Source organism: Drosophila sechellia, chromosome 3R (assembly GCF_004382195.2).
Source record: "Drosophila sechellia strain sech25 chromosome 3R, ASM438219v1, whole genome shotgun sequence".
Lineage (NCBI taxonomy): Eukaryota > Metazoa > Arthropoda > Insecta > Diptera > Drosophilidae > Drosophila > Drosophila sechellia.
This window is the reverse complement of record NC_045952.1, coordinates 5,070,931-5,091,996: the sequence shown is the minus strand read 5'-3', so window position 1 is coordinate 5,091,996 and position 21,066 is coordinate 5,070,931. Positions and strand designations below refer to the sequence as shown.

Here is a 21,066-nt window from a genome sequence, read left to right as displayed (position 1 = left end):
TTAATGTTAATACGTAATATTTAAAATGCAGTTAGTGACGAATCTTTATAATCTTCATTAATTGGAATAAAATCAATGATAATTTAATGATATATACATCCAGCTATTTTGCATAATAATCAGCAATTTGTCTAATATAATAAAAAAAATAAAATAAAATAATATAATAAATAAATAAAAGCAAAAAAGGTATTTATACTTTGAAGTATTTTGAAAGCTGCATCTGATATTTAATATCGCATACACCTTTGACTTAATCTTTTGGTATTGGATTCGGTATCTGAATTGTGGAATCATTTTCAAGTTCGCTGAAAAATGACTTGTTAAAATAAAAATGACAATGACAAATTGATATGGGTGATTTTTTCTCTATGTGTGCTCATAAGATATTCCAAATAGAAGCCGATCACGTTCTCAGGGCAGAGAATCTATGCCAACGCCAAGTCAGCGACCAGAAACTAATGGCAGTGACAGTGCCAATAATAATAATCATAACCCCATTCAGAAAAGGGAAAGTCGCGGATACATCTGCGAGAAATATGCGTGGTATGCGGCGGTCTGCCCTTCTTCGCGATGGATGCGCAAATTACCATATATGCGTTGTCAAATAGATGCGGCCCAAACAAACAGTTGCCATGGCCAACTGGAAAAGCACACCGATGGCGTCCAGCAGACTGAGATATCGACGGGCAAACACCAGTAGCTCGACCCACAGCTGTCTCTGACTAACCAAGTAACTGGCCAAAGTGACTAACTAACTGGCTGGGACAGGTAAAAGTACGCAAATAGACAGTGACCAGGAGTCCGGCCAAATGAAAGTCATCTTCTCATCCCCGGGCGAGAGAGTTTGTGGTGTGCAAATGCGAAATGCTGAATGCGAAATGCAAGTGGACCTCTGGATCGCATCGGATCTCGGCAAATGACCGCGAGCAGGATGCGATTGCCACGGACCCCAAGAAAGTGTTGAAAATAGTTAATTAAAGAGTTATGAATGTGCGAAAATGCAATGAAAATGCGCTTATGAATTGGGCCCCAGCAGCGGCGGGCGACCGGTGTGAAAACGCTTTTCCAGATCAGCCAAAGCTCAGCTCAGACCGACGTGTCCCAGTGAAAGCGAATCTCATATGCATCTTATGCTGGGAGGGAATCGCAGCGCGTTACGTGAATCTCTGACTAAGTCACAGAAAGAAAAAAGTAAATATTTATACCAAAATATAAAACATTTAAAGCGCCGCAATAAGTTATTCTCTTGATTATTTATTATTATAAATTGGTTGTTAACATTGATACTCTTTCCATTTAATTGATCATTTGTAATTTTTTTTAAAGATGAAATTTTTTAGAAAATCACAACACAATTTCAAACAATATTTTTTTTGTACCGGTAGAATGTATTTGTAAGAAAATCTTTTATTTTTGGAACATGAGCTGTCACTTCGAAATCTACAAAATTTACTTGTAAAAGGAAATATTTCATTACTAACTTAAAATTGTCTATAAAGTTGCATTCCTCGTTTTCCAAGCCCACTTGGTCAGAAACAGCATAAAAAAAGTTATACTTTGCAATTTATTTTTACATCGTCTTTACTCTTACTTTTTACCAGTGCATTTAGGGATGCAAATGTGTCTAGGCGCCAAATGTTGAATTATTTGACATTTAATTACATTTTTATATTCGTGGCTTTGGGAGTTGCTGCCTCGCTGAAAGCATGAGAAACGACACTTTCACTGCATTGGCCCCGCAGACTTCGAGTCCACGTCCAGCCCACATGAATGGCCACCAGCCTCCCAGACCAAAACCAAGTGTGCAGCGGATCGGGATTGAATAAGCTATGCGAACCACTTTTTGTTCTATTGTTGTGGCGGGCCATATCAACAGGTTGCCTTATGCCTATGGTTTGTAAAAATGGAGAGTAAGCTCCTAACAACGGGTTTCAGCACCAGACCTTAAACGCCGAAATCTGTGTTTGTGCAAAGAGCTGCAGAGCAGTTCAGAGCTTGAATATATAAATGTAGCTATATAAATATATATTATTTATAATGCAGTTGCCATTGTGGCTGACACTGCAGCAGTACACAAAAAAAGAAAGTTCAGGTTAAATTTTCCTTTTCCATTATAGACAACAACATTCACTGCCGCCGCGCGTGCAGCTCTGCATCTGGAAAATGCAAGCCAACAAACTCACAAAGTCACAAAATCAAAACTGCATGAATGAACGGATGACGAAGTGAGTGCCGGACCTAGCACTCCCAATTGCCATTACCATTGCCATGGCCATTACCATTACCATGGCCATTACCGTCGAGTGGGTGTTGACATACACCGAGACAAAAAAATAGCAGCCAACTCCCACAATACCAATGATAATACTGATGGCACTGCAGTCAATCACGGAGTGAAACCGCAAAACAAACTGCAACTGCCACTTAATATCTTCAATTTTAACTTACAGAGCGGCAACAAAGAGTCAAGTGGGCGTCATTTCTTTGGCCCAGTTCAAATCAAAAAGGCTTGGGTAAAAAGTTGACAGCCGTCTTTCAAAACCCTATGTAGTTGCTCTTCATAAAAGAGTAAGTCAAATGGAAATAAACCTGGTTTTTCTAACTGAAATAAGTGAATGATAAAAACATTTTGTATCCCAGCATGACATGTGTGCATTTATTCTTCTCAATCGATGTCGTCAAAATTATTATTATTAATATTTAGGCATACAAATACATCTCTTCAGTTGAATGACTCACGAGGTTGTTTTGCATATTTAACATTGTACTTAGCAAAGTAATTGACAGCTTTTAATTTCACACAAACACACTTAACTAACTCCATAAACATGAGTTGAGGATCCAACTTCGGGTAGCATTCAAATACAGTGGTAATTGACTTTCTTTTAGCTGTTTAGGGCCGTGTAAATGTGAGAATTTTCATGGGCCATCTTTACGACATAGTCGCAATACCCAATCTTGCATCCAGAGATGCAAGCTCATGCTTCCTCGCTTATGACTGCTTTTATGGCCCACTGTCAGCTGGAACAATGGGGAATTGGCTCGGCTGGCCATGTCATGGGAACAGCGGATTCGACCCCCACGGCGCGGGGAAAGGTCAGATCAAGCAGGCGGAGGCAAATTAGCGGTCTGTGCTGTAATCATTTAGCAGAAAAACCTGCCACGCCCATTAGCATAACCGCTGAGCCGGCCCACCTGGCAACCGCCGCTGGAGATACAAATTATAAATGCACGAATCGCTCTCGGAATCGGCCGCATCACTTTCACTTTCCGTGGAGCGCTAATATGCATCTAGCTAGCCGCCCGAAAATGGAAAAACACAAGCCAAAAATAAAACATTTATGGATATGGCCCACACTTGAAATTATCTAATTCAGCGGGCATAATCAAAACGGCAAGGCTAATTTCGAGGCGCGATGACGCTGTCGATGGCATCCATTGCGAAATCGGAGCACGGATGTCTCGGAGACAGTTACACACACACATTCTTCGGGCATATGGACTATATTGGAAGGCTTGGATTTTATATCTGCCTAAACTTAATTGACTTAATGTTATAAGATTATTGCCCCAAGAGCACGTAATAGTTTTTTATGTCACTCCACTTTGCCGTACTTCATAAATTTGTGTTAAAATATCGTAGAGTAGGGTATCAGATACACGCAGACAAATGTTCGTGGTGTATTAATATCTTGTTTGCAGCATTTAGTTAATAATTTATTAGCGTTTCTTTTCTTTTCGTTTTTATGTAATTTCTTTACCGTTAAATGCCGCTTATATTGAATAATTGATGCCAAAGTGTAAGCAAATGGTGCCACAAAGTTGAAAATGCAAGGAAAGCAGGAGTCGCCGGCGGCGTTAAAAATTATATAACGTGTGAAAAACTTTTATGGCCCTCGAGTGCAGTTGTGCGAACACACATGCAGCAAACGGGGCACCGCCGTCGCTTTCTTTCGAAAGAGAAAGGGTTTCTCCTCTTGGCCTGAGAAACTTGTCGAAATTGCAATTTTTATTGCCCGATCTGTGCGGCGCACGTGTGTCCGTCCCCAAGCCCTTTCGCTTTTTCTCGAGGATACATTATGTTTTAAACTTACTTCTTTCGGTGCCCCAACTTCCAGCTTCCGCAACTTTCACGCAGTTGCCGCCGCAACAGGAAAGCAGTTACGCCCTTGTTGCTGGACGCAGATGCTGTGCCCCACTTTGCGGCATAAATAATGCAACGATTTCAGTTTCGTGGCCTTAGGGGCAACCTTTGCGATCGAGGTGACCGATCGAGTGATGCGATCGTTGCATTCTTTAAAGTGAAACTTCTGTGACCGGCGCGCGTATGATCATTGGTCCGGCGATGATGATCATTCTCGTACCGCTTTTGTTTCTTCCACTACTCTTTTTTATGGCTACTTAAAACTACGCTGTTAATTAAATTAAGGCAAATAAAAAGGCGCATAACCGACTGGTTCGCAATGAATGCGGAGGAAATGCTGGCAAGTGAATAAAGAAGACAATGTGTGTGCGCTGGCACTGAGAAACTTTCTTCTTTTGCTTTCAATGGTATTTCGGTCAGAAGCCTCCAAGAGGAATCATAATGACGGTAATGACACGCCGAGCCTGAAAATACCGCGAAATCAAAGACCCTTCGATTGATAAAACTGTATCTCCGGTTGACCTGCTATCGCAGTACCAGAAAAACGCAAAAAGTGGCGCCCAACGAAGGGAAGCGAAGCAAACTGAAGCGCCATTGCTTGGTCAAGTGCGATATAGCCAATTAAATCGACAATTAAAGCGTATTGCTCTTGAAAGCCTACACTAAAGAAAATATTGTTAGCCACATTAATGTACTGGGTAACAGTTTCTGAGCTCTCAGCTCTGAGTCAAGTGTCAATGTCCAGACCACTTGATGGCTTTTCGTCACGACCGCGGCACAGCTTTTGCAATGACGATATTAATAATGAAATGGGCATGCTTTTTGGCAGGAGCAACAATAACAACCCGAACCAGAGCCGCTCGAAAACAACATGAGTGAAAGTTTTCTGCTACGGCCACAAAACTCACTCTCTGTACGAACGCGAGTATTTATGTCCATGGCCACAAGTGCGAATGCGAATTAAGCCTGCCCCATCCAAAATGCGAAATACTCCGAAAATCCCATTAAAGTTTGGCAGCTGCTGGTCCAACCTCCAAAATTACACTTTGTCCGAGTTTGTTTGTTATTGCTCATTGTTACGGCCATCGTCTCGTTGTCTCCGGTGTAATTAGTGAAATTCGCTCGCAAGATCCTCAGTTCCGAGGGGTTGACACGGGCCACTTAATGGATTATGATTCAAGTCCCCTACTGACACTGGAAAATTTCACACCTGACCTAAGCCAATACTTTCCGCCGGCCATTAATCATAATGTGTCCAGTGCGGCGGATGTGGTAAAAGCTCATCCACACTCTCTTCTGCACCTGCTGCATCCAATCGACGCTCTATCAATGTCAAACATTCGCTGTACTGCGGTCATTGTCCATTAAGAAGAGTGTGCCTGAAATTTAAATGACATCGGCTGACATTCAGATAGCCGAACTGAATGAACGCGGGACTATGCGGCGTATGCGGAATGGAATTGCTTTGTATGGTGTTTGGCCGCCTAATGAAGTAGGTGTTGCATGCGATTGCCAAATGTGCACTTAATAGGAGTAATTTCAAATTTAAAAGGGGTGTATCAAATTAATCAATAACCCCCCTTCAGATGCAATTAGCATAGAGGTAAATTTACTTAAATGTCAAAATATGAATTTTCACTGCATAAAAACCTGTTTACACTACAATTTTTAATTTGATTATTTTTGTTTTAGCACAATAATTTAAATTTAAAGCATAGTGCATTTAATTTTCGACAGCATAAGCCTAATTGATTTGTTTTCTGTCATACGTTTAATTAAAATCCATTTAATAAACATTTGTACATCAACCCAGAGCCATATCCACCCATTGGAGAGAGTATTTTATAAGATTTCAATTTGGCCTGCAGGCTTCTTCTTGAGCCTAGTACAGCCATTTCCTTTTGGCCACTTCGCCAGCCGGCTGCCAATCGTGGCCGGGCCAAAGAGCAATAACTCTGCTCACCAATAGCTTCCATATTTTTGTATGAGTAACTGTAAACTCTTGAGAAAGTGAAACTCTTTTCTTCTTACTTTTTTAATCTTTCCGATTTATACACACCTCACCCAAGGCGCTCGAAGCTGCCCCATCGAATTCGAAGCTCGTCATCGATACGTCGATGTAACTGAGCAAGTCCCCGCTTTGTCTGCCCGGTGGTTTGACTTTATCGCAAGGCATAAATCGAGCCAAAAACGGATATGGCCAGCACTAAAAAATACCAGAAAGAGCAAAAAAACAACCAAAGTCGAGCAGAGCCAAACCCAAAGTCACCGGCACTTTCTTCGACTTGCTTAAATGCAGAGAAAGAAAAGAATACGTTTATGATCACTCAAAGAATGTTATATTATATATATATTTTATATTAAAAATTTATGAAATTTATTTGGACTCCAATTATTTAGCTTAATAAATATGCAATTTTAAAAATCTAGTAAAATAATAATAATAATAATACATATATGTAACATGTATTTTCTTCGTGTAAGAAAGCATAAATAATAATCACCATTTTGAAAAATTCTGATTATATGAACTTATTAATTAGTTTAAAAGGCTGAAGTCCATTGATGTTGAATTTTTCCACGTGTGCCTGCAGCCCAAAAATGTTTGAAATTGAAAACCGAATGAGTCGACCGGAGTGCAACAACAGAAACTGACAACCGGTATCGAAATAAAAATAGTTCGGCCTGGACTTTGAGCGCGTGGCAGCCACAGGCAAGAGTCTGTCGAAGCGACAGAGTTGGCCAGAGTCCAAAAAACCAAAGCCACTTCGATTTTAATTAATTGTCAGAGGGTTGGGCTAGATGTTTTGCTGAATGAATGGCATGGGTCGGAATAGCTGCGACGAATGGGCCCCACCTCCAAATCAATGGCAGCGCATCTGTGCTGGCCGAGAAATGAATTTAGGTCTCGAGCCAAGTGGAGAAAGGTCTGACCCACATCAGGTCATTTCCAACCCTACAATAACTTCTAATTGAGATATTTAGTGTTGCTCCAAATCACAGGAGCGCATATGATGCCGCGGCACGATCGCGTTGGCCAATCAGCAACAAAAAGTGAGCATAAAATTGACTTTTATGCCGCTTTTCTAGCCGCTGAAAGTCGAATCATCTTGGGACAGAAGACCGAAGAGACAATAACAATGGGCACATAAACCGAAGAAAGATGATGAAGATCATGACAACCGAAAGCCATAAGAAAAATAATCGTAAAAGTGAGAGTTTCCACTTCATAATCAGTTTGGCTGCGGCTTGCCATTTGGCTTTGGCTCAGGATTCAGCTTCTTTCCCGTCAACAAAATAGGTATAGGTGGGCCAAAAATCGCCGAATCATGAAATGCAAATATCCCGCCACGCCTGCATTGTGTAATAGCCAAAAAGATCGCGGAACGAAAACGAAAGCTCAGGGAAAAATTAAACATAAAATGAGGGTGTGGCCGGGGCAGCATTAATTGCTCAGGTTTCACTTTCAAGGCACTTCAGTTTCGTTTCATTACGAAAATTTGTCATTATCGTAATTATGATCGAGCGGGGAAGCATTTCACTTTCGTTGTCAGCGTTTCGTTCTTTTGTTGGCCCAAACGTGCGGCTCTCCATTAAACGAGTTTTGTTCCCCCGTTTGCCGATATGTTGACAATAAAGCGGCAGGCCGACAACTTTCACACATCAGCCGCGGCATTGTGCGAAAAATTGTAAATGCCACTTGGGAACAACACTTTTACTGCCTTTTGGCCCAGGCCCAGATCCGCAGTCCAATCTTCGGCGATTGTATTATTCAATGTCAGCCGTCTTGAATCAGCCGCTCTAAAGTATGAACATGACCAGCCCACTGCAAGTGCAACTGGCCAGTTGCAACACTTTCACACACAGCACCTGGCCCACCTTTCCAGCTGCCCGCCGATTCCCATCCCCGAATCTCAGTGGTTTGGTGAAATGGGAACCAAATCCGTAAAGTGTACATTGACCCACACCGATGGACCACGGACCACCAACCACCGAACCCCAATCCAAACTGCCAACCACAAAACCGGAAAAGCTCTCGGTACCTGGGCAGTTGGATTAGACTACATGGACCACCAACCGACGAGTGCCTACCTGGTTTTCAGACCGTAAAAGGCTCTGTCAAAGGCACCTGTTAGTGGATTATAGAAAAATAAGCAAAACACGCCCAGCATGCCTGCTGCTTTTCTGAGCTCGCACTGAATTTTGGCTCTGAATTAATGTGTTTCTCGACATATTCCCCCTTCTCAAAAAGAGCAACCACAGCTTTTTTAATTATGAAAAACATACATTTGTGGCCGACAAAATAACTAAAAAATGTAAATGGTCTTTCTTTATTCACAGATTTTAATTTAATAAATGTTGGAATGTTGGCCGTTTCTATGTTTCCCTTCGCAGAGTTCGAGCATTTGAAATTTACTATGAAGTAAAAATGTATCGATAATATCGATCTAAATGTGCTGAGCAGTTGTTGGTTTAAAACTCCGAAAGAAAGTCTTTAATTTAAACTTTCTTCACCAAGCTTTTAGTACACCTAAGAAAGGCTTTCGATCGCAGCTTTGGAGAAAGTCTCGAAAAGTACTTATTGAAAGCCCTGCTTTCTCATCGGAATACTTTAAAGTTGTGATCTTTTACACACCTTTCTTCTGCGCAGAAAAATAGGCTAGTAAAATTAAAGAGACTTTAAGCGAAAATTTACGTTTAAGATTGTAGGTGTTGCTGTAAAGTAGACTTGAAAAAATCTTTCACTTGAACTTGAACTTATAATTTCTATATAATATAATAAAGATGGAAGGAATATAATATTCGTACATGGCTTGTCAACTTGGTGGAGTTACTCGTGACTAGATTTCCCCGCACGGCTTTTATCAATTTTACACAGCTTAAAATTTCACATAAAACGAAGGACACATTTTATTTGTTGGTCGAAATGTGAGAGTAGTCTTGGTTTCTAATTTACATAAAAAGGATTACAATGTATCCGTGAATATTTAAAACATGATAGGACACTACAGAATCTCTTCTTAGGAGAATTTGTCTTTTTTTTTAAATTCGGTTTTATTCGCAAACGTGTCCAATAAAATCCTATCTTATTTCAATGAATTTGGTGAATAATTTAAAAAAGGTGGTCCCAGGTTCAGTTTTTGTTCGTTGCCTAAGAAATTTGTTGCAAATGGAATCTGTCGAACCACCTCATTAAAGATAGATTTTAGAAAAGATATAAATTTAAAATACATAATTAGGTATGGACATATATCCAATTGTATGCTCCAATGATTCTACTATCCTTAATTAAAAAAAAATCTTAAAGAAAACAATTAAGAGAGATTCATTATAATAGATAATGGATATTTGAATAAATATGCATTTCTTAGAACTCAGTTCATTGGAATGGTTTCATTTTCCAAATGGTTTCTCACAAGACGCCATGTACTTTCCCTTTTTCTGAGCAACAGCCCATTTGTGACACGATTGTGTTCGGGAATGACCGTGTTTTCAATGACTTGGGAATGTCTGTTTTCACTGCCTCCACAAGCACCGGGAATGACTTTGCGTGTTCCTACGAGTGCGTCTGGACAATAGCTATTGATTTAAAGCGTGACACCTTCAATGGAGAACTACTTAGGAATTTCACTTAGCAAAACAATTCAAAAAGAAGAGTGAGCAGACTCCACGATTGGGCCCGAAATGAAGTTGTAAACTGCGGCAGAAGCAGAACCGAGCAGCTGAATGCTAAGCAAGCAAATCAAACAACAAAACAACAACCAACCGGCCCCAATGATCATAGAAAAGTGCTTTAAAGCCATTCGGCGACACATTAATTGCTGACGTATTTGTGCTCGAAGAAAGCCAAGAGGAAGTCAATGGGCACAGCATCCATGAGCCAGCCCCCAAAGTGGGTCATATTCATAAGTAAAGCAGCCATCGGCCCATCAGCCATCAGCGGCTGTAAAGTGCCGTTCTGCCAACCGGCAACTGCAGTTCAGTTCAGTTCATTTTAGTTCAGTTACTTAGGCTCAATTGAGCCGGGCCCACTTTGATGGCGTTTACAACTTTCTTTGGGCCAAAAGGTGCTAAGCGTCGCCTAACAATGGGGCTCCGGCAGGTGGAGAAATATTAAAATACAATACGTTGGGGCCCCGCCTTGAATGAGCCGAAATGCGCGTAGCTAAATGTTTGTTTTATTTTTCAGCAAATTGCCTTTGTTCATATTCTGTCAGACGGAAGAAAGTGCAGTGAAAATGGAGTTTACCAGAAGCAGAAGAGTGGAAGTGAAATAAGTGGGTGAAATTTAGAAAACCCATGAAAAGTTCGATTTTTGGAGGCTGATAGCAGGAAGAATGAGGTGGGCAGAAGTGAAATGAAAGTTGCGCCATCCACATGCAAATTGCTTTGCCAGATAACGCGGCGTATGAGTGATGCTGTCGAGGGCTGTGAAGGCGAGTTGCGTAAGAAAAGAGAGTCGTGTTTTTAAAGTATTTTTCATGTTTGAATTATTATTTGATTCTTTGATTTAGCAGCATTTGGTTGGTCTTTCCCGGGCGGTAAAGTGGGAAAGACCAGATAGTTAGACAGATGTAGATAGACAGATATGTAGATAGATAGAGGTACAGGTACAGATAGAGATAGTCGTAGCACAGGGATAGATGGAAATATATGAGAGATAGATACACATACAGATGGGCGAGGCGGCTGGCTTTGACTGATGGATCGACTAGTCGCAAAGATTTGCAGTCCATTTATCAAAGGTGCAGCCATGAAATTGAGATACATCGTGAAGAGTAAGGAGTGCGGAAAGTAGTGAAGATTCCTTTGTGGAGGTTATTGGCGGTTCTGGATGAAAGGTGGTGTTTGGGTGTGTTGTTATTAAGTGATTGTCTTTTTTTTTGTCTAATGGAAGGCACTTTGTTCGTCTCGTACTCTCGTTCAAGTAATAAATTAAAATAAATAATTTATAAATAAATATAAATATAGGTCATCATTTTTAGCGATTGTTTCTCTCTCTCTCCTTGGCCTTCGTCCTTCGGTTAACTTAGCTCTGGGCCAACTGTTTACCGGCGGGCCTGCTTGTATCCCTGGTAGGCGATGGTCTGAGCCACAGGCGAGCTGTAGGCACCATGGGTGTCCCAGCCCGAGCTGCCGCCAGAGGACCATCCGGCGCTGGAGGCACCACCGCCCGAGGACCATCCACCGGTGCTGGCAGCCGATGATCCACCGGCGTTCTTGCCGCCGAAGAGACCTCCCAGACCGCCGAGCAGACCGCCGCCGCCTCCGGATCCACCGATGCGTCCCAGTCCGCTGGAAGCACCAGCAGCCAGAGCCAGGAAGAAAGCGATTACAGACACAACCAGGGCCTTCTTGGCCAGGAACAGCAGTCCGAAGATGGAACCGACTCCAAGGACGGCAATCTTAGCACCAACTCCCAGCAGGATGGGCAGGAACTTCTTCAGCAGCTTCTTCTTGCGGGTACGGGACTCAACGACCAGCTCGCGGAGATCAGCCTTGATGTCATCGGGGATGGCGCGGGCCACGCTGCGAGCGGCGTTGGCGAAGTTGAAGTTCAGGGAGCGTTCGGCAAAGAAGCTCTTGGCGTTGTCCATGAAGTAGTTGCCCATCTCGGCGGTGCGGGCCTCCACGGTGGGAGCGGCCTCAACAGCCAGAGAGTTGTCCAGGGACTTGCCCTGACGACCTTCGTTGGACTTCACCAGAGAAACACCACCGAAAAGCTCGATCTGAGGGTTATCGAACACGGACTTGGCCTTGCGGAAGAGCTGTGGAGGAGGAAGTGTGGTTTCGAATTAGAGCGAACTGTGATGTGATGAACTGTGATCTCAAGTCAAAAGTATTGGTCATTGAGGATATGTTTGATTGATTTTTATGATTATATGGCATCCTTTGTATGTAAATAAGTGGCTAAATGAGAATTAAGTTATCAGTGAAATTTGAAAGAATTTCTTAGTTTGCAAGTAATAGAATAATTGTTGATTATATAATCACTTCTTTTCAAGATTTTAGGATAGGAATTTGATGACATATTTTTAGCTCGGAAATATAAATTAAATGTGCTTAGCGCAACTTGCAAGTCTAAAAGTCTTCCTGTCAGGTGTCAATTGTATGTGGCAAATTACACACTCTTTTAAATATTGATTATTGGGAAATAATTTCAGCTCGACAGGAAGCTGTAAAGAAACTGTTTTTCACTTTCACTTCAGTAGTATCCTTTAGATCACATGGGATTGTCACTTAATCGGAGATCAATGGATTTTTTGGTTTCACTTTCACTGAAAAGCATCTTTGCAATAGTTCTTGATTGTGCTTTGATCTTTCGTTTTGTAATAGGGGTATGTAATCCTTAGGGCCTAGATAATCCGTACCGTGAGCTGCAGGCACGAGATAGAGTCGGACTCGAGGCACTGGGCAAATGCGCCGGGCTGCTCCTCGGCGGCCTTGACGGGATCGGCGGAGATGCCTGCTGCCAGGAGCAGGATGCAGGCGGTGGCAACGAAGAACTTCATGCTGGCGGTTGGGTTGGTGGATTGGTGATTTCTGCGACTGAATTCCTTGGGCACCACCGAAATCACTGGTGTGTTCATTCGAATGGAACAAGCTGCGGTTTGATAACTTTTCGCCGCTGTCAGGCTGTTTTTAAAGAGTTTCCAACGTAGCGGTCGCCTCGGCAGCGGCATAACGTAAAATTATGTAAAAAGCGCCGGTGCCCACACATACAGCTAGGGTCTCCATCGCCGAAGAGCCCGAGCCCTCTTCCACACGTGTCTGCGTGCTCTTTCTGGCACTCTGACTCTGCGAAGACGGCAGCTGCCCTCTCTTTCTGACCGCAGCGCTGCTTCTCTTTCGCAGCAGCCTCCGAGCTTAGAAGCCGCATTAGGCAAGCGCAGGCAGAGCTTTGTATGCTTCCGCATTAAAGAAAGTCGCTGCGCATGCGCATGCGAAGACGAGTCTTCTGTCTTCGGTCGACGTCAGCGCAGGCAGCAGGCAGCAGGGCTGTTGAATGTGAGAGCACGAGAAAGTTTTCATGGGAGAGCCAAAGCCAAGGTTGTCCGTCTTCTCTCCCCCACACACTCACACTCATGCGCGCACATACATACAATCGAGCGGAGAGACCCCTGAAGACGCATCTTCCCGCAGAGTCTTCTGCCCATCTCCTCGAACAAACGCACGCAGACAAAGAGATGTAGTTTCTTCTGGAGCCTCACAGATTACAACACATGAGGTGATAAACAGGTGCTGCGCAGCTTAACCCTCCACACACCCCGACTCTTAACCCCTGGTTGCCCCCCTCGCGGCACAGACCCCCATATGTGTGTCATATATTCTTCTGGATTTTGTTATTTTTTGAACGCTTTTGTTTTTCGGGCACTTTGCCGCAAGAAATGAAAGTTGTGTGTATGATATTTTCATACTACTGTTATTTCTGGCCCCTGGTCTGTATGTCATCTCCGTTTAAGACCCCCGTCCACCCGGTATCACCAAAAATAGTTATGTTTACCGCATGTGCGCGCCTTGAAATTACTTTTAATTTTCGTGACTTTATTGTGGCTCTGTTTTTATTGCGCAACATAAAGTGTGATATATAATGACAGTTATGTAACTAGGACAGCGACTGGAAACAGGATAGCTGGGAGGCGGGATCTACGGCCAGATAGGCACGTCCTACTCGGGACTTTTCCTTCGGGCAGTTCGAGTGCTCAGGTGAAAACACCTCTGCGGGCATAATCATAAGAAACGGCCTGACTCGGCAATTGTGACACATTAGTCAACAATTTGAGCTTAGCAAAAGTGCAAATAACAGCGCGCTTCAATTGCTCAAGTGAAATGAAAGAGAAATTACACGAAAAGCAAACAAAAACGGATGCGCACAAGACGCCAGATACCCACAGATGATGGACTGCTGCACTGAGCGAAATCATCACTAAGTTACTGTATTTAAGTGAAATTTACTTGATTTGTTTTTATCTAGTGGTGTAAAGTAAGTTGATTGAATTGCAGAAAGCTCTAATAAGGTATTAATAGCAAATTAAATTGATATCATAGAGTAAAAATTTCCAACCCTTTAAAGTAAAATATTTTGGATCAGGATCATTATCCGAGAAATTGGCAAAACGAATAATAAAATTTAGGCACAAAACATTCTGCAGGGGTGACGCGTTTGGGCACTTTGCGGTTGCGAGAACGGGTGTTATACTTTATAGGGTCGGAAATGATTTCTTCAACCATTACATTCTACGAATCTAGCAAACCTCTTTATTCTTTTATATTTCATAGTACTATACATAATTAAAACAAAAATTCCATATAGTAATAGATTGAATTCGGCCAAATACAATCATGACGTTTTTCCTCAGTGTGCTTGGATGGATGGTAGCTTTCTTGGAAAGATCCGAGCTCCCGTTTCAAGGTGAATGTCTGTGACTGACGACATCCGACACTATCATGCGGATCTGGTGCGGTGCGCCTTACGAAACCCCTGAATCATCCGCATAATGGGCGCCAAATTGTCGATGGGCGATGGGGCGTATGTGTAATTTGCTACCACAATTAAATCGGCTTTCAGTTGGCCGTGTGACGTCAATCGAAATAGGCGTGCGGTGGTAAAAGTGCGAGGCATTTCGTAACGCAACATCAACGTCGAAATGGGTGCAGCCTCCCCAGAGGAGAAAATCAAAACAAGTGATGCGATCTTTAAGCTGGAATTCCGCTTTGCGTTTTCTTCGACCGCCATAAATCGGCACACATTCGGATGCAAATGGGTTCGGAGCTGCAAAGCCATGCAAATTTGAATGCCGCTGCACATCCGTCTTAACGGTCGAACTTATGTCGGTTCACGCGTCGAGCGTGAAGGCCTCGATTTGTCTGGCGACTGGCATGTGCCAACTTCCAACTTCCAACTCCCAAACTACCATATACCAACTACCAAATGACCAACAGCCAATGGCCAAGAGCATGGCCAACAGGCTTGGTCATTCATGCGAAAAGCAACCGTCCAAGTGTCCAGTGTGTGTGCTTTTATGAATGAATTTCGCTCGTAGTTGGAACTGGCAAGTAGTTGTTCATGTGGCTGCTGCTGCTCGATGTTGCTGTTGTGTTTAAGGTGTTGCTGTTATTGTTTATGGCTGTCCCCGAGCTGGGTAAACAAATCGCAAGTGTCTTGAGTCGCTCTGAAAAGAAAAACAACGCACAACTTGTGCATTATGTTACATCAGAAACTGACCCAATGGAGGTCAACATTTTGGGCCATAAAAGTACAAAGTTTTCGATTTTCCGCCACTTTGTTTTTAACTTTCGGCTATCCTTTTGTCCCGCATATCAGGCAATTTATAAATCCATCGTCCCCTAAGTCGTCAGGGTATTTACCTTCTTAAAGAGCACAAAGGGGTGCTGTCTGTAAGTTATCTTTATGTTTATCTATGTAGTTGTCCAGGACACAAAGGAAAGCCTAACGAGCTTACGTAACTAGGATGTGAGGTCAAGTGCTTTTTGTTTGATTAAAACAACTTCAGCAACTATTTAGGGAATTTTCTAAAAATCGACAGTAAAAAATTCATAGCTCATTTATTAAATTAATTTCTTTTGCTTAAAGTAAAATATAAAAAGTGTCCTTACTTAAAGTCCTAGTTGTTGTAGATGAAGAGGTATCAATTAATTTTTGTTTTTAATTAAATTAATAACTTTCAAAACATAGACAAGATTAGATTAATAATTAAATTAAACTACATTATAGCCCCTTTAAGACTTAGATTAAAGTTTTTAAAGTTTCCCTATAATAATGTCCTTAAAACTTAGACCATCCATCTTAGATGCCAAATCTGTTTCCGGCGCAACATACTTGCGTTTTCACTGGTTTAAATTATGCACTTGCCTACAAAAAGTTAATGTCTTAAGAAAGTTGGTCACAAGCCTCCGAAAAGATGGTCAAGTCAAACACCACCGCGAAGAAAATCTCAATAATTACACTACTTATTAGGCCAATGGCTGAGTGGGCTTCAATCAGCAGATCGAAGACCCGAGCGTTCGTCTGAATCGGTGATTATTTTGGGCCCGCGGAGATATCATCGTATTCTCACTTTCATTTTGCTTGACATCAATTTGGGCCCAAGACTCATTAGTGGATCGGGCCAAGACGACGAAGATGACCGTTGTGTCCCACACAGAGGCCATTTTACTGTATTATTTATCAGCGAAGGCCCTTTTTCTAGCCGTTTGAATTAAATTAAAGCCAAATGGCTTAGCCGTGAAAGTTTTTTTCTTTTATTTCTGACCAATTAGCATAAGCGACGAAAGCGTCGAGGGCGTGCATTTCGGAATTCTGTCGGTTCTATATATCTTAACGATATCTTAACGGATCAGCGAATGGACCGTTCCGAATCGGTAGAAAACAGAAAAGTTTCGACCAATTGGTAGCACAATTTCATATTGTGTGCTGACATTTTTTTTTCGCCCGAATAGTATTTTGCCAATCAATTGCCACTTTGTGGGTGTGTTTGCTCTGGCGAGCTAAAAACTCTTGTTGACTTTACATTTAATTTTGACTTTTTTTTCGTCTTTCAGCCGTGGTCATGCAAAAAGAATTTCGTGTGCGCCATGTAGGTATGTGAGGTACAGGTTTTATTGAACGGCTACAAAAACCAGAATGGACAACAACAGAAGCATCGCAGGGCAACAGCAGGGGCAAAAATTTAATGAATAAATAACAAAAATGTTTCGGTGAAAGTCGTGGTCAGAAGTGAACCATTTGCACACAGCACAGCAGCCATGGCAACAGATAAATATATACAATCCGTAGCTATATATATATATAAATATATATATATGTGTGGAGCTACGGCAAATATTTGCATTCAAATGGCGAAATGATGCCAAGGAATCAAGGAAAGTGAAAATCGATGATGTAATTTATGTTTCACTGGCCGGAACGCTCTGAGGGAACCTTCTCTTAACTAAATCCCAGATAGTGAACATTAATTGCATGCATATTTTAATATAGTTATAGTAAAAGTAAAGTTGGCCACAAATCCAAGAAGCACACACCCTGAAATGAAGCAGCGCCCAGAAGACGGGAGATTTCACAAAGCCATAAAAATGTCAAGTTAATAGAACACATTTTCCCTTTTACGGCCATTTGAATTAATGCGAAATTTGCATAATAATGCCGGAAAGGGGATTATGTATACAGCAGACTCCGCTAAGCGGCAGCAGTAACCGGTACGGCCAGCATTTCAAATAAAGAATTCGCGGTATTTGGGTTAAATATTAATTTACATCTGAACGGACAACGGCGACGGGCGAAGCAGCATCATTGAAAAGTGAAATTTTTGAGGCAGCCACTGAAATGTAGGCTGCGTGACACTTTCAGTCAGTCATCTCATCTTATCCCATCCCATCCCATCCAGCGTCGTTGGGCTCGGCCTGGTCATTTTCCAAGCTCCGAGTTCCAAGCTCATCGAACGACGGATTAATCAGCTAATTTCTTTATGAACTTTCATTTATGCACTGTAGCTCCAGCATTCACACACGTCTTGGCAGCCATCTCATCTGATCACAATCGTCATCATCATCATCATCGTCGTGCTCATAAACCCATAAAGCCCGCTGCCTTTATTGTCAACCGGTGGTGGTAAACAGGTAAAAATCAAAGCGTGCCGTTTAGAAAATTAATTCCGGAGCAAATGAGCTCTTATATAAAGCAGTAGATCATATATATGTATGGATTTTAAAACAACAAATTTGGCTTTATGAACTTATTTTATAATTTAATTACGCCGGCAGACGCGCTCGTAAAATGCCGTTGAAAAGGGAAAGTTAGCAGAAGCGCGATCCAACAAAGAAGTAGCACCAGTAGACGGAGCAATTAGGCGGCGGTACAAGGTTCGGACACGAAAGACCGTGGAAAGAGGGTAAAGGTAGAGCAAGTTGCTCTCGGCCAGCCGCCAATGGTAGTGGTGGCCGTATCCCCCGTATCCCTGCCGGCCGGTTAACGGGTTTTGGTCGTTCAAGTGCTGCGGCTTTAATGGTATTGTGTAACAGAACGCACATCTTGTTTTTCCCCCTTTTTCGGGGTCTGCTATGGGTCTGTCATACTGTAATTTTTTGCTACTCTGGCCAACGGCTCTTTTGGTGGTCGGAAAGAACCGTTGGCGCTGCCAAAATCCAGTGAAAGTTGGCCACGCATTATGCAAATTCAATCTCTGCGCGGGCCGACTCCAGTGAGCCAGTGGTCGTCGTGTACCAGATTCCACGGAAACCAAGAGTTCGGCGGCTATCTGAAGCGCACATCAGGAGAGAACCGATGAAGAGTATCCGAACTCCGATATCCGGTATCTGGCAGCTTCATCGATAACACTGCACGAAAGCGGGCTGACAAATGACGACACCGTAAACAAGAAAGAGGAAATCCGATATTGTGCTTAGAGGAAATCGAACTAGGGATACTCTCTTTCTTTGATGAAATATAATAAATGATTTTTACTCATTAATATAAGTCACGGATACGGATGTATAAATAAATGCCGTAAATAATCGTATTTGTGAATGATTCCTAACATATTTTTTTTAAAATAATTTTTCTCTATCATTTTGATTCCAATTTCAGAATACTAACATTATCTAAGCAACTGAGATTTTTAGCATCATCGGATTTCATATATCTCAATAACAGGGTATAGCCACAAATACAATGGTTATGGCCATGTGTAGGTTGCCTTCTGCCGCTGCGGATGCTGATGGCTACACAATGCGAGCGCGTCTCAAATAAACTTTCACCGATTTCATAAACCAAAGAGCCGCATTCAAGGCAGCAACAGCAGCAACTCCACTGTCCGATGCGGCAGCAACGTCTCGAGTGGCGTTGCACTCGATTCGATTGCAGTTGGTATAAAAACAACTTGGATCTGTTGCATGATGGATAAATTATTAAATTATTTAGGTGCTACATGAGAACTAACAAAATGCACGATAACATCATGGGCCCCTCAGTGCCTCAGTCCCAGCCTCTGTAAGCCAAGGGTTGTTGGCCGGACGAGCGGCGCCTCCGTTTGTGATGATGTCCCTCGCCGGTCACATACGATATGCTGTGACTGGACTCTCCGCCATGCTGGGCTGCCGTCTTCAGACCCAGCATCCCGGCCATCATCAGAGCCACCAAGGACACGCCCAGGGCCTTCATGGCCAATGCCGCGATGCCGCCCAACCCCATCACGGCCATCATCTTGCCAAACATCAGAGCCATTGCCAACAGCATTTCCTGGCCTTTGTCCTTTTTGCGGGCTTCTGAAACAATCAAAAATATATTAATCACTCTGTGTGTAGTGTGCACTTTCAGCAGATTTCGTTCGTTTAGGATTTTTTTGCAGCATTGGATGTCATGCAAATATTTGGGATCGATGGCAAATACGGTTTTGATATGAATGAGAATCATTCTCCAATGAGAATGATACTTGAATTCAATAAGTCTTTAATAACTGCTAATGGTTCAAAAATATTATACAAACAATTAACATCCTATTGCAATACAATTTAAAACCATCCTAATTACTGTTCTTTTTCCACAAAGTGACCTTCATTTGATGCATATCACATTACAAAAATAATAAGGGAATTTAGTAAGCCAACTAGAAACATTTGTAAAAATGTTTTGATAGAGCAAATAATTTTACCATATTATTTTATTTCACTTTTTTCGATATCACCTGATAAACTCGCTCACCTGAAACTTGGGCCTCGTCCTCCAGGAGATCTGCCAGCTTAACATTGATCTCATGGGTGCGCAGATAGAAGGATAGGGTGTCCAGAAGTCCCTGCTCCTGATCCGGCTCCTTATCAGCAATTGAATTGTTCTGCAGCGGAACTATCTCCAATCCTCTAACCACCACAAGGGGATGATCACTACGATTTAAATTCCGCAGGACATTTCGCAGAGCACGTTCACCGCGGCAATATAACGTGGCACCCGCATCCTGGTCACAGTTTTCCGAACGGACAGCCGTAAGGAACAGCAAACAGAGCAGCGGAAAAGTGCGGAACATGTTGCCAAAACGCTTGAAGTTCAACTAAAAGCCTTGACAATCGCCTGGTCATTTTTTATAGCTCGCATTTCCACGGCGCACTTTCCCAGGGGGGAAAACGGAGGAGGCGCAGTCAGTCAAGCATCCCCGGCCGAATTGTCACAATTGTAAATTAAAACAATGCTGCTTCTGGAAAGAAAGAAATGTGCCTTCAGTTCGCGTTTCTCTGCTTTTTGCCTCGGCCGTGCAATTTTCTTCTTCACTGGCGGTTGCAATTTTTCCAATTTTCAACGGTCAGTTGGTCGGACAGCCGTGGGATGCGCTTGGCTACCGCCCGTTCCACCAACAACTTGGCCTCTAGTACACTCAACTCGACGGCTCCGGCCAAATTATACAGATTAGAAGTGCTGCGGGCTTGTTCCTAGCCCACACCTGGTTCCTACTCCACTTCACACGATTCTCGCGGCCCAAACAACTCCATTAACCAACTAGCAAGCGTGTCAGCCGAAAAAGCGAAAGTTACCTCGCCCGAAAGATGAGCGATGTAGACGTTTAGTGGCAATTTGCCTTGGCCAGTGCATGTAAAGTCCATAAAAATGGGTCGCCAGACCGTGAAAAGGGGTAAGGGTGCGGAGCACGGGGTCTCAGTAATCGAAAGTAATTCTGACTAGAAGCAATGTTGTTTTAAAGTTTGTTTTTTCTGATGATAAGGCGGTTTAAGCACTGTCCAAAAAGTTGTTATCGCGTAAATTAAAGTCCTTTTAAGTCCTTTTTTGGGTTGGAATCAAAATTATTCAACCAGAACAATGAAATATCATTGTTGTTACGGTTACCAAATTTGAATTTAAGAGGGCGTTAAGTAAAAGACTCATTTCTAAAAGGTTTGCTTTCGTTTTCAACATT

General features: G+C 42.5%; 2 protein-coding genes across 2 annotated transcripts; both read right to left on the bottom strand.

The window, feature by feature from the left end:
• Positions 1 to 10,612: 10,612 nt before the first annotated feature.
• LOC6614078 (keratin, type II cytoskeletal 5) lies at positions 10,613 to 12,754 on the bottom strand. The gene is made up of 2 exons (XM_002038496.2): positions 12,520 to 12,754; positions 10,613 to 11,916 (listed from the first exon to the last, which is right to left on the bottom strand). Exons 1-2 carry the CDS (start codon positions 12,736 to 12,738, stop codon positions 11,197 to 11,199), a joined length of 939 nt encoding a protein of 312 aa, XP_002038532.2. The 5' UTR covers positions 12,739 to 12,754; the 3' UTR covers positions 10,613 to 11,196.
• Positions 12,755 to 19,055: 6,301 nt separating this feature from the next.
• Positions 19,056 to 20,439, bottom strand: LOC6614077. Its single transcript, XM_002038495.2, has 2 exons — positions 19,866 to 20,439; positions 19,056 to 19,429 (listed from the first exon to the last, which is right to left on the bottom strand). Exons 1-2 carry the CDS (start codon positions 20,182 to 20,184, stop codon positions 19,140 to 19,142), a joined length of 609 nt encoding a protein of 202 aa, XP_002038531.2. The 5' UTR covers positions 20,185 to 20,439; the 3' UTR covers positions 19,056 to 19,139.
• Positions 20,440 to 21,066: the final 627 nt, after the last annotated feature.